This window comes from Anas platyrhynchos, chromosome 3, assembly GCF_047663525.1.
Source record: "Anas platyrhynchos isolate ZD024472 breed Pekin duck chromosome 3, IASCAAS_PekinDuck_T2T, whole genome shotgun sequence".
In the NCBI taxonomy this organism is placed as follows: Eukaryota; Metazoa; Chordata; class Aves; order Anseriformes; family Anatidae; genus Anas; species Anas platyrhynchos.
Window position 1 is genome coordinate 82,415,481 of NC_092589.1, and position 12,059 is coordinate 82,427,539.

General features: G+C 47.5%; 2 protein-coding genes across 15 annotated transcripts in view; one reads left to right on the forward strand and one right to left on the reverse strand.

Annotated features, from left to right (window-relative positions):
• Positions 1-2,063, forward strand: LYRM2 (LYR motif containing 2). The gene is made up of 3 exons (XM_027454895.3): positions 1-158; positions 385-525; positions 1,455-2,063. The coding sequence occupies exons 1-3, from the start codon at positions 114-116 to the stop codon at positions 1,533-1,535; spliced, it is 267 nt and encodes an 88-aa protein (XP_027310696.1). The 5' UTR covers positions 1-113; the 3' UTR covers positions 1,536-2,063.
• Positions 2,064-3,820: 1,757 nt separating this feature from the next.
• The window catches only part of ANKRD6 (ankyrin repeat domain 6), a 99,642-nt gene continuing 91,403 nt past the window's right edge, over positions 3,821-12,059 (reverse strand). For 13 of the 14 annotated variants that reach the window (XM_072036191.1, XM_038176092.2, XM_038176093.2 and 10 more), the window contains 6 exons: positions 11,832-11,969; positions 11,299-11,475; positions 9,615-9,767; positions 8,911-9,024; positions 6,888-7,227; positions 3,821-6,023 (listed from right to left, as the gene is read on the reverse strand). In XM_072036191.1, coding sequence (XP_071892292.1) covers positions 5,464-6,023; positions 6,888-7,227; positions 8,911-9,024; positions 9,615-9,767; positions 11,299-11,475; positions 11,832-11,969 — 1,482 coding nt within the window. In that variant the 3' untranslated portion in view covers positions 3,821-5,463. The remainder of the gene's footprint in view (positions 6,024-6,887; positions 7,228-8,910; positions 9,025-9,614; positions 9,768-11,298; positions 11,476-11,831; positions 11,970-12,059) is intronic. The other variant, XM_027454889.3, reaches the window with a different exon arrangement.

The window sequence follows — 12,059 nt, forward strand, 5'->3', positions numbered from 1 at the left end:
GTGATTTCGCTCTTTTCGCCCGCCCCCGGCCGGCGGCAGCAAATGGCGGCCGCGGGGCCCCTCCCGGCGGGGCGGGCCGGGCGCTGAGGGCGCTGGAGGCGGAGCCGCACAAGATGGCGGCCGGGCGGCTGCCTCCCGGGGCGCTCACCCTTAAACAGGTGCGGGCGGGCGGCGCGGGCAAAACGGCAGCGCCTGAGGGGGAATTTCTCTCCTCACCCGGGGCTGGGTGGCGGGGCACGCAGCAGGGAACCAGCGCTTGGCGTGTTATGGAGGGAGGTGCGGGGCGTTGCGGTTATTTCCCCGGGCAGGACGGAGCCGCTGGCAGCTCGGCTCCTGGTGGCGGGGCCGGGGCCGTGGCGGCGGGCTGACGGCTCCGTGTTGCAGTTCCTGAGGCGGCAGCAGGTCCTGCAGCTCTACAGGAGGATCCTCAGGGCCCTGCGGGACGTCCCCGCCGAGGCAGATCGCCGCTACCTGCAGGAGTGGGCCAGGGAGGAGTTCAGAAGAAATAAGGATGCTACGGAAGAGGTGAGGAGGGGAAATAAATGGGCGATCCCAAAAACACTGCCTGTGGAGCGATGCGTGCTGTGCTTGGCCACCTGGTTTTGTTCTGGGAGTGTCACAGCAAGGCTTGTAAGGAGTCAGCTGTGACTAATTTCTCTTAAGGGGTATTTGTGTGGAGAAATACTTCAGCATCTCTGAATATCATCCCTTCTGTTTCTTCACGGGGGTAATAGTGCTCTGACTTCCAGGTAACGTTCTGGGATTAAGAAGGTAAAAGCCAAACAAGTCCTGCTTGCCTAAAACAGAAAAATTGCATTGAATAGCATGATAACTAATCTTACTTCATTATCGCTCAGGCTTTTTTAGAGCTTATTTTTTTAATCTTTAGTTTCATCTATATTTCAGCCAAAGAAAATGAAATTGTATTTCTGTACATATGAGCCTGAATTGCAGAAACCTTCCTATTTCTCCTGTCTTTTGCCCTTTGCTTTCTAGTTTGTTTCTTTTTCTAACCACTGCTCAGGGAACTGGTGGGTGAATTATGCAGACAAAGCATAACAATACTTAGAAAATAATGTTGATGGAAATATCTCCTTGTTCTGTTAAACATCTGTCTTCGTAACACCAATACGCAGTTGTCACTATGTACCTGTAAAGGCAGTAGACACAGGCATAAAAAAAAAATACTACCAGGAGTTTGAATCCAGTCCAAATCTGAGTTTTAAAGCAAAGATGTAACCAGCCCCCAAACACGTTGTTAAGGAATTGGATAAAATTAATTACTTGGTGTTTTTTTTAACCGTGGCAGTAACTATAGTGCTACTTTACATGCTAGAAATAGATCACAACAGTGCTGGTAAGAAGCTATGTATACTTCAGTGTGTTAAAATATGTGCAGTTGTGTAAAACCTGTGTGCATGTGTTTGTTCAGTAGCCTCAGTTTTGTTTTACAGGACGCAATTAGGATGATGATCACTCAAGGCAATATGCAACTTCAGGAACTTCAAAGAACACTTAAGCTGGCAAAATCCTGAGTGTCATTTTTTTGACAGCTGGACTTTCATCTGCTGAAAAACAGAATTTGGTTACAATAGCAGGCTTTGATGACATCCTGGTAATGTTTGAAGATGGAATCTACCACAGTGGGGTTTTGGTGTGTTGTTTTTTTTTTCTTCCCTTTCTTCTTGGCTTGGTTATTCTTCCACGTGGGAATCACTCAGACACAAAAGACCCCGAAAAACTGAATGGATGATGTAGCAGGTGCTGCAGGAAAAGCAGAAAGCCCCCCAGATTACAACAGCAGTGTGTTGCTAGGGAAATGGAAAATAAATATAAAACAGATTATTTTGTCTGGTTCCTACTGTGGTGCGTCTAAGTGGTAACACTTGGCACGGTAGAGGAACGGCTGTTACCACCACAAGGATTTTTTTTCCTGAATTTAGAAAGAAGCAGCATTTGGGATAAATAATAGTGTCTAAGAAAATAAAACGTTACATTAAAAGAAAAAGTTTTTAATGTAGATGTTGATTTTCAGTTACAGCTAAATAAAACTTAAAAAGCCATGTCTGTATGTATGACAATGAATGAGAGATTTTTAGCCCCCGGAATGGTTATTCTCATGTTAATAGGAAGTATCTTGAAGGTAGTATCAAAAAATCAATTTAAGGCAGAATTACAAATAGGAAATAACTACTTTTAGTTTGTGTAGTTTGAAAATGCCTTTACCTCCCTGAATTGCAGCGTATCTTTTATTTTCCTCATATAATTTACTAATGAAAATGCCAAGGTGCAGCTGGGATTTTCTCGACAGAAGTAGCTGGACAGCAGTAGATACTCCTCAGTAGCTGCATGCATTTCAGGTCGTGCTTTCAGAGTTTAGCCAGTGTTTTCTAGTAGAAAGGGCTGACCAAGCTCCATGAGTGAGGAGGGATTATTTTTCAGGTTTGCAGTGTTCTGATCATTCTGTTTCGTTTTCCTTGCTGTTAATGCTCCAAAAGCGAGCACCAACAAGCCCTGGGCACGCTGCTTGCTCTGCAGCCTCAGTTCCTGAGCCTGGACAGTGCTGGACTGGAGCTGGTGCTGCACGAGCAGGGCTGGGGCTGCTGTCGCCATTCTGGGTTCATCTACAACAGCCACGGCCCTTTGCTTCTGCAGGACATCAAATTCAAATGAATGAAAATAAGGTAAGGTAATGGGAAAAACAAGTTGGCTTTGGTTTTCTGCAGCTGATACTTGCGGGAGAAAAAAGCTGTGGGTGGAAACGAGCGTTTTGTTTGTGGAGGTGGTGTCTGGATCTCTTAGCCGTAATCCTGCAATCCTTGTCGTTACTGAGGAAGGTCTCTCTGAAGCCTGAGCAGGACAATTTCAAATAATTAAGGTGCTAGAGGGTAAGATTCCGGAGTCATACTTTGCACTGCTCTGAGGGGGGGAACGGCAGGAGCGGGTGGAGAATAAAGCAGGAGTGATTGCTTTTACCAGGCATGTGGATTTCACCTGGTAAGGAAGCCATAGTGGCAGTTGTCAAAAAGAAAAAAAAATACATTTATATATATAAAAATAAAACTAGTGTCAGGTTCTTATCCTAGCTGTTGATAAAGATGGTTGATGGCATTGGCTGGGCCCCTGAAGTTGCTGCATTGAACAAAGCTGTCGATGCCAGTTTGTTTTCACAAACTTTTCTCCTTGGTGGTTTATTTCCATCCCTGCCAGCCGCGGCTCTTTCGCAGGGGACGCAAGGCTCCGCGCTCCTCCTGCGGCCCCGGTTGCAGTCGCGCAGGCCGGGAGTATATATGGTAGATAATACGTTATCTACTGGTAGATAATACAGCTGTTTTTTTGTTGTTTTTATTTTAAAAAGTTCTTCAACTCCCGTAGTTTTGAATGAGGGAGGAACTGCAGAGGAGTAGGAATGAATTTTAGGGAAAAGTCCCCCCTTAGAGTAAGTACACTTGTTAGCTTCATAAAACCTCTAAGATCAGTAACTCCACAGCCAAGTTACTGCCTGAAATCCCTGCTGCAAGGCTTGTACAGGTGTGCATGTTCAGGAGGTTCGCTAAAACCACAGCCTTTGTGTTTCCCTCACGTGTGGGAGAGGTTAGGAACACGCGAGTGCCAGCATCATGCAGCAGCCTCTGCACTGCCAGGTAACAGCGGCGCTCAGTCCCTGCAGCCTCACCCTGTGATAGCTGGCGCATCTGGCTTCTCTGTTTTATAGCAAAGACACAAAATAACAAAAGCTTAGACTCTGCAGTCCAATTTTCTCCTTTCCCTTCTGATTTTATCTGTTTTTCTCTGGATAGAAGACATGGCAACGCAAGGATTCTGAGCAACACGTATTTTAATTACTTGGCAAAACAAGTCACTTTATCAAGGGGATATAAAACTTAAATAGCATGCTTCTGCATTCCTACAGTCGCTTAAACAAAATTGTAAACATACGAAAGTGTCTATATGCCTATGGAAGTCAGAGCAATAAAACTAGTGTTGCCGTAGCTGCACGCACACTTCCTGCTTCGATAGTGCATTAATAGGAATTTTTAAAAATAGTTATATAGTACAATTCTTCTTCGCTTTATACAGCTGCTAAGAGCACAAAAAGCTTAATTGCTAGTTCGTTAATGGTGTCTTCAATACTGGAAAGTGGTTTGTATTAATTTTAGGGCTCCGCGGTATAGAAAAAATAAATCTTTCTCCTTGGCATCTGCTGCCACCTTGTATTTGAATTGGTTTTGTACAAGTGTTCTGTCAGGGGTCGTTGAGCACATTGACTCGTAGCAAGGGGATCTCGAGGAGCCTTCCCAGAGGAGCACGGAGGGAACCCTACAGGGATGCAGGAACAAGTTACGTTGCCCCTCGTGCACGCAGCGCGCCAGGACCCAAACGTGGCTGATGAATTTGGGTGTTACTGCTGGAACAAACACAAGTGGAAATGTGACCCTCTGTGAATTACGGTGTGGTGCCTGTCAGGAAGTCACTGCAAGCTGTGATTTTTGTTGCAAACCATCCATAACAGTGTGAAAATGTTGCTGAGCTCTGTTTTGCGGGGCTGGAGATCAGTCCTGAGACCTGGAGAGTCACCAGGGCCCAGTCCCTCTCTTTAGAGATGTGGGGGAAAACAGAGAGCGGAATTGTTCAGGGGAATGAAGGAAGGCAGTCCAGACAAAGGCAGCTGGGAGGAAAGCCTGACCCTACGGAAAAATAAACGTCTGCATAGAGGGAACCAAGCTTTCACTTCCTTACAGGACTGCGTCCTAGCTTCTTCAGCGAATTCAGCTGTTTGCTGCCTGAAGGAGAAGAGCTTTCCATAAAAATTACACTCAGCAAGTGGAGCGTGGTCATGGTAAAATACTCACCATCCGTGCCCTAAACAGAACTCCTCAGCCAGATCACTCGATACAGCCCCCACAACTGCGTAACCACGAGGCGCTTTGCCACCAGGACACCGTAAAAAGTCCTGATTTAGCATTTCCTTTAATAATGTAAACCCAAAGAAAAGCAATGTGGCAACAGAAGCCCCTGTACCTAACAGGGCAGCTCACCTCGGCAGGAGCCACAGGCTCTCCAACACCCAAACAGGGATTTATGTCAGTCTGGGCATCAGGTTTACGTGTGGAACCCCCTCGCCACACCTGCCTGACGTGGAAATGAGAAAATTCCCTTCTCGGCACGCGGTTTTGGTTCTTAACACAATTTGTTTTCAAGCAGCACCTGAAAGTTGAGAGTGCAAAATGTCACGGGTGGTGGGAGATAAGGAGGAAGGGGTCGATCTGCAGCATCTGGTGGTCGGGACACTCTGCATACAAAGCTCCTGGGTTCTGGAGTGTCCCAAGTTATTTCTACTCCTGAAAAAAGAGCGTTTTGTTTGGACGGGCCAGGCACCACAAGGACGTGTCCACACCTAGCCCAGATTCCTGCCGCTTCCAGAGGGCGTCCTGCTGCTGGCCTCGCCCCGCCTGGCGCCCGCTAGCTTTCCTTCTGCACCTTGGTCCTTAGCTTACTGAGCTCCTCCTCCAAGCTCCTGATGTGCTCCTTGAGCGCAGCTTTGTCTTGCTGAGCCTTCTGGTTGGCCTGGCAGCGGGCTTCCTCAATCTTGCGTTCGTACCACTTCTCCATCTGGGTGGAAACGGCCTCGAAGAAATACTGGGTGAGCTCCAGGGCCTGCGAGGTGTCTCTGAGCGCCGGGGCCGGCGCCTGCCCCGCGGGCGGCTCCTGGCTCTGATGGGCCCCGGCGTGGTGCGGCGCCTTGTGCCTCGGCTGCGCGCCCTTGCTGGATTTCTTTGTCTGAGTTCCTCTGTCGACGAAGCAGCCGCCCGGCGGCTCGGCCTTGGCAGGCTCGGCCAGGGGCTGCAGGGCCGCCTGAACCTTCACGTGGCGCAGTTTGGAGCCCACGAGCTCGGCGGAGGGCAACTCGGGCTGGAACCGCTGGAAGGTGCCGGTGCCGCCGGTTTTGTCCTTCGGCCTCACGTCGGGAGCAGGGGCTGAAGCAGCAGCGGGTCCAGCAGCCATCAGCTGCTGCTCTGCACCTACAGAATAAAAACACAGGGTTAGAAAAGCCACAGGCATGCACGTCAGCCTTCAAAAATCCTTGCTATACAAAGTGTGCTGAATGATGGAGTGTCCCACGTACCATGCGGTGTGTGTGTTGTAGGGGCTTCTGTTACTTTTCCTGTAGGGATATGTACAGGGATAGATTTTACAGAAGCCCAGGGTGCTTTCCTTGGATGCAGAGACCCCAGGCTCTAATTGTGTTCTGACTGGTTCATTTTACTCAGAAGCTTCCTTGGTCAAGCACAAAGAAGTGGCATGAACCAAGGTCTTCTCTATCCTCAGGTGCCCAAAATCCCAAATGGGCTTCAGTGTTTTCAGCTGTGTTTTTTCCCATTCCATAATGAACTAATAACTAAAAAGAAAAGTGGAAAAAGTGGAAGATTTTTTTTCTATATCCCTGTATTATAAATATTAACAAGGGAAATAAATGAGTATTTCAGGTTCACATCCTTGCCCCCTGCCATTACAGTATCCATACATCTGAAAAGCTCTTAAGACAGGATCCTTTCTTCACTGGATTTTGGATAATCTATGCACTTTCCTGGCAGACAGGGCTGAAGTAACTCTGACTGGGAAGCTGGAGAAATTGCAGTAAATATTCAGAGCATCACAAGTCTGGGCTTCAAAGACACAGCGGCAACGTTAGGAAGATCCAGCGCAATCCCAGCCAAGTGAAAATAAAATTTACATATTCCTGATGGCTGCCTTGAAGCATGTTCCAAGACCCAATGCATACAGGTGGGAAAAAGCACACAGAGAGAGTAAGTGCTGGTGGTGTGAACACAAGCATCCCCCCATTATGTAAAGAGCTTGCTTTTGGATGAGTGTGGGGTAAGTACCTGACAGGGGCATACCCGAGGCGCCGTCCTGCTGCATGCAGAACTGCCCAAAGCCCTGCTCTGGCCCGGGGCCTCTGCTCCTTCCCCCGTCTTCCGAGAGGCTGTTGGGCAGCGTGGCACAGGAGTGCTGGTGGGAGCCCTCCGACGGCAGCAGGGGCTGGGGGGCTTTGCCGTCCTTGGCGCTGTGGGGGTTGTTCTCCGTGTCCAGGGTCTCAGCCAGGGACTCGCAGGTGGACAGCGTTGATTTTGGCCTCGACGACCTGGAGTCTCCAGAAAGCTTCAGCTCCAGGTTCTGAATCTTCAGCATGCACCAGGTCTTCAGCTCATCCACCAGGGACATCTGTGAGGAAGAGGATGCACGTTAGAGGATCCTGGCTTCACAGCCTGTGGTTGCTGGGCTGCTGAGGATGGGCAGCAAGGACAAAGAGAGCTAAGCCTGGTGGGTTTAGCTGCCCGGACAGATACGGACACTGCAACAGGGAGCATTTAGAGTGCTGCAAATCAGAAAAGATGAGGAAATACACGTTAGCTAAGGAAAGGCACCACTTCAGTCCAAACTAGCACCTGTTCTAGTTGAATCTCTGCTTTTTCTAATGCAACTCGAAGCCTTCTGATCAGGGCCAACTTATTTAATCATAAAATACCAGGCACTTTCCAAGTGCAATGCTTCCATCACGTGCTCAGTGCTGCCATTTTTTTGAGAGTGAAATTCAATTCAAGACACTTCTAGGACACAGCCTTGTACCAACCTCTGCTCTTCTGTTCATTCAGTGATAAAGATGAGCCCAACCCATGATAAATTACTAACAGCTTTTAAATTACAAAAGTGCTTAATAAGTGTCAACTGCAGGGGCATTTGCCAGTGATCATTTTGAAAATGAGCAGCTCTTCTCCCTGGTACATACATGGCCTTGTGAATTTAGGTCAGACCCTCTTATGAGCTTGAACACTTCGTTCATGCATTCAGAAAAGGCCAACTCGTTTTTTTTTTCAGTAGTTTCAGCTGGACTCAGCAGCACACGGACAGCTGATACCACTCAATGGCAATTTCGAGTCCTGTGGGAGCACAAGCCTAAGACATCACAGAAGCCAATATCATACCTATGCCTCTTGCTGTGAAAAAAATAAAGCTTTTTGAGTTTAAGTACTTTTATTTGGAGAAAATTGTGTTGTGGGTGTGAGTAGTTTACACTGGGATTATCACAGCAGCCAGCCTTTTAACATAGATTTGGAACTGTCTTACAAAAAGTCATAACCTTTTACTAGAACAACGAGTATTCATTTCTTCATTCTCAGAAGAACCCCAGCAGTGAGAAAACAAATTGTGTTTTAAGCTTACTGTGAGTGGAGAAATACGGTTTTCTTATAATGTTTTAATGGTGAGTTTGTGCAGAAGCCAGAGGAGCAAGAGCTGGCTCTCTGTTGGAACAGTTCCTCTTGTAATGGTGGTTAACAAGCCTATAAAAGAACTTGCCTACTGGCAGCAGTACGCAGCCTGGAGGTGGCGTGCTGTTGCCAAAGTCAGGGGGAAGAACAGCAGCCTTGAGTATGTGGGGGAAAAAAGATGAGACTGAGAAGGGGGAGATTTCCAGGGCACACAACCAAGTGAATGAGAAACTAAAGGACCAACGGGGACGTTATGCCTTTGTGACTCTGCAGATGTTACTAGAGACATCCTATAACAAAAGGAAAGCTAAAGCACAACTGGTGCAAATTCAGTTGTAGGAATTTGTACAAAGCACTATGTTAGAAAAAAAGATACCTTTGTTAGAGATCCCACCTTCAGGCCCACCAAATGAAATAGCAACAGTCAGACTGGATTCCACACCACCCGTTCCTAATGCAACAGCTTTACACTTTTGGTCTAGAGATTCAGGTGGTGAACAGGACTCATTTGTTCCCCGAAGTCCCTTTGCCTGTTCCAGCAGTTCAGGTAACTCCCCGCTATTCTCTCTGCTCGCTGGAACAAAACTGCTGTGCGGATCCACCTGAGCTGCGAGGGAGGAGCCGTTTCAAGCCCTACCTGCCGCTTCTCTCCCTCGTTTTTTTCCAGCTCAGCATGCTGCTGCAGGCGATGAAGGCACTCAGTTCTCTCTGCGGACAGCCGCTCTGCCATCAGCTTGTCTAAAACACGGAGCTGGGGAAAAAAAAAAAAAAAAAAAAAAAAAAAAAGCCACGATTTAGCCAAGGCGATCATGTTAAAAAAAAACAACAGAACTCCCATCTGCAGACCTTGCAAGTCAAAGTAAGCTCTGTCTTTCAGTCTTCATGTCCAGGAATGATGCCAACTACAATTTGGTGTAGGTTGCAAAAAGGTCCGATTGCAAAATTATTTAATGAAAAAAAAAAAACACATTAAAAATAATTTAAACGGTCTCAAACATCAGTGTAAAGAGAATTCAGCAAAAGGGGTTTTTACAATTATGAAACTACCAGCTGCAGGACAGCATTCTCTCTTCCTAAGTTTCCCTCAAGCAGTTTAGCTTTATTGTCTGAAGAAGCACCTGAAGCCACTTGCACATTAGATGTGTTTTTCTCAAGCCCCCAGCTTGCAACATTAGCTCCCCGTGGAATGTCACAGTTCCCTGGTCTTGAGTATTAGCTTTCAGGTTCATTTTTACAAGGCAAGAAGCAATAAACGAACCATGACAATGAAAACACTCGTTATGCTTAGGATATGCTTCTAATAATCTTGCGGGCGAACAGACCTCCAGGTCATATTCTTACTTGATGTTGAGTTTTGCTTTCCATCTGGCCCAGCTTAACATTCATCTTATCTTGTACTGTCCCAAACTCAGCTTTTATTTCCTCCACGGTTGCCTCCAGCTGATTCTCCAGTTTATTTATCAGGGGCTCACAGCGACATCCATTGATCGGCGCCTGAAAACAGTCAAAAATTTGCTTGCTGCATCCTGCTGGCCTCTTAGTGCACTTGGAACATTATCACAGCTTCTTACAGTCACTATTGAGTTCTTCTGTACCACGTACCATAGCTCACCCTCCTAATATTACCTGACAGCTCAGCAAACATACATTAATTGGAAAAATGGCATAGAAATGGACTAATCTCATTTATATGGACAACTCCCAACGCTGGGGCTACGAGCAGCAGCGGGGTTAGCTCATACATGCTGGGGTACTGACTGTGTGCCACAGGAGAGGGCAGCGCCTGGCAGACCTGTACCCTCATCTCAGTGCTGTAATTCTGAGTTGTACGGTCTGATTTTTGTGGCTGTGTATGCATTTGTTTTTTTTAACCTAATGCCAATCATGTACTCACTTTTCATACTGCAAGGCAAGGTCTCACTTCTGCCTCCCGTCACCCTGCAGGCATCTGGCTGACCTTCCAGCTGCCTGCCTTTGAGCTGCGTGACACTGCCCTGTATTTTCAGGAAATGCTGGAAGGGAGTCTGTCTGCATTAAGCTAATCTTTGTTCATCGATTAGATTTGTGTACAGATCCTACCTGCTCCCTACACCTTTCTTCCTGCTCCCTACATCTTACCTACCTGCCCATCAGATAGGGACATACTCATTTTAACATCTGAGCAGTCCTTCTCCTTTCCTCCCTATCCTATTAGGATAATGCCATAATGCCCCTGCCTGGAAATTTCCCCCGTGTCACACAGTGGGCTGTTGGAGAACAAGGCGTATAAAGCCTCTGAAGTCTGACTTGAGTGATCTCCTGAATTTCTTTCCAGCAAGGGAACAAGGATAGCTGCGGGGGGATGTGAAAAGTTAATGAAATGAAAGGATCGATCTCCCAGAGGTGCAGGAAGGCAACGCTAAGAAAACAACGGTGCAGATGTTTGCAATGTCTACGGGGTAATTTGCTGGCTGATTTCATGCTGTTATAGAAATGTGAACTGGTAAATACTAGCAGAATAAAATAAACTGAGTGGAGTAAAATAACCATTTCTTAACTGAAATAATTGTAGAGGAGCTGCTACTCCCAGTCTGTAAACCAATTTCTCTACAGCTCCTGCCTCCAGTAATCCCAGGATCCCCAAAGACTTGCTGCAATAAACAAAGAATTGAGACAGACTGTACTGAGTGGACTGGAGGATGGGGTTTAAGGAGTAAGCGTCAGTGCTCACACAACTTTCATTTATTTTCATTGGAAAATTTCTTTTGCCTTCCTTATCAGAAATCTCAATATTTCAACGTGTATCCTTTAAGTTCCAGTGCCATTCCCAGCCACCGGTCACACCTTGCCTCCAAAAAGTTACTACTTTCTAGAGCAAAACTCCTTACCCATTCCTTAGCGTACATAACACCACCCAAGCAAGGAAAATAAATCTGCAGTCATTACTTCGTACCCATGACGTGGAGTTGAGCCAGAGCATTTTCTGTCTGACCTGCCAGGAGTGCTGCTCAGCGTGCCTCCCCCCACGAGGCAGCAGCTCACTCACCTGCATCACCTTCCCGTCCTTCCCTCGGTAGAGGGTGTAGAGCTGGTAGGCCCGGACCTCGTGGGGAGGCGGCGGGGAGGAGCAGTGGTGTTTACTTCTGCGTTTTGGCAGGTTCTGCTGGGGCCGAGGGAGTGTCTGCTGGTCGGCCGGGGAAATGGGGTCAGAGAGTGCTGAAACCTGCAGAAAGCACGAGCCACGTTTTACCTGCTGATGAGCCCCTCAGTAAACTGTTCCCGGCGGGAAACCCTTTTATGAGAAATCCTGTTTGATAATTACTGCAAAAACCTGATTAAAACGCAAATCCAGCTGCATTACTCACCTCAATCGTGGTTTTTGTCAGCAAAAAAAAACAGATTTATGCACAAACCCATGTGTCCTCAACAGGAGAATTTCCCCACCAGAAACCAGTTTTGTCCAAAGGCTGCCTCTGCCCCGTGAGCAGGGCAGAGCTGGTGCCCTGGCTCACTGCCACGCCAGAGGGACACCCGTACTCAACAACAATCCCTTCTCTGCTGTTTTAAACCCACTGATACCTTCTCCTTTGGCTTTTTCTTTTTGCTCTTCTTCCCTTTGGGATCCGGAGAGGTGGACCGGGGCTCATCCTTCAGATCTGTTTTCCTCTGGGGCGGCTGGTCGCTGCTCTGGGTGTCGTCAGCAGCCGAGACGCTGCCCTGCGTGGAGCAGACACAGGGGGCTCAGAGCAGTCGGGGAGACATTAGGGAAAAGGAGTTTTCTCCCATTTCCTAGTCCTGAGCTGCTCT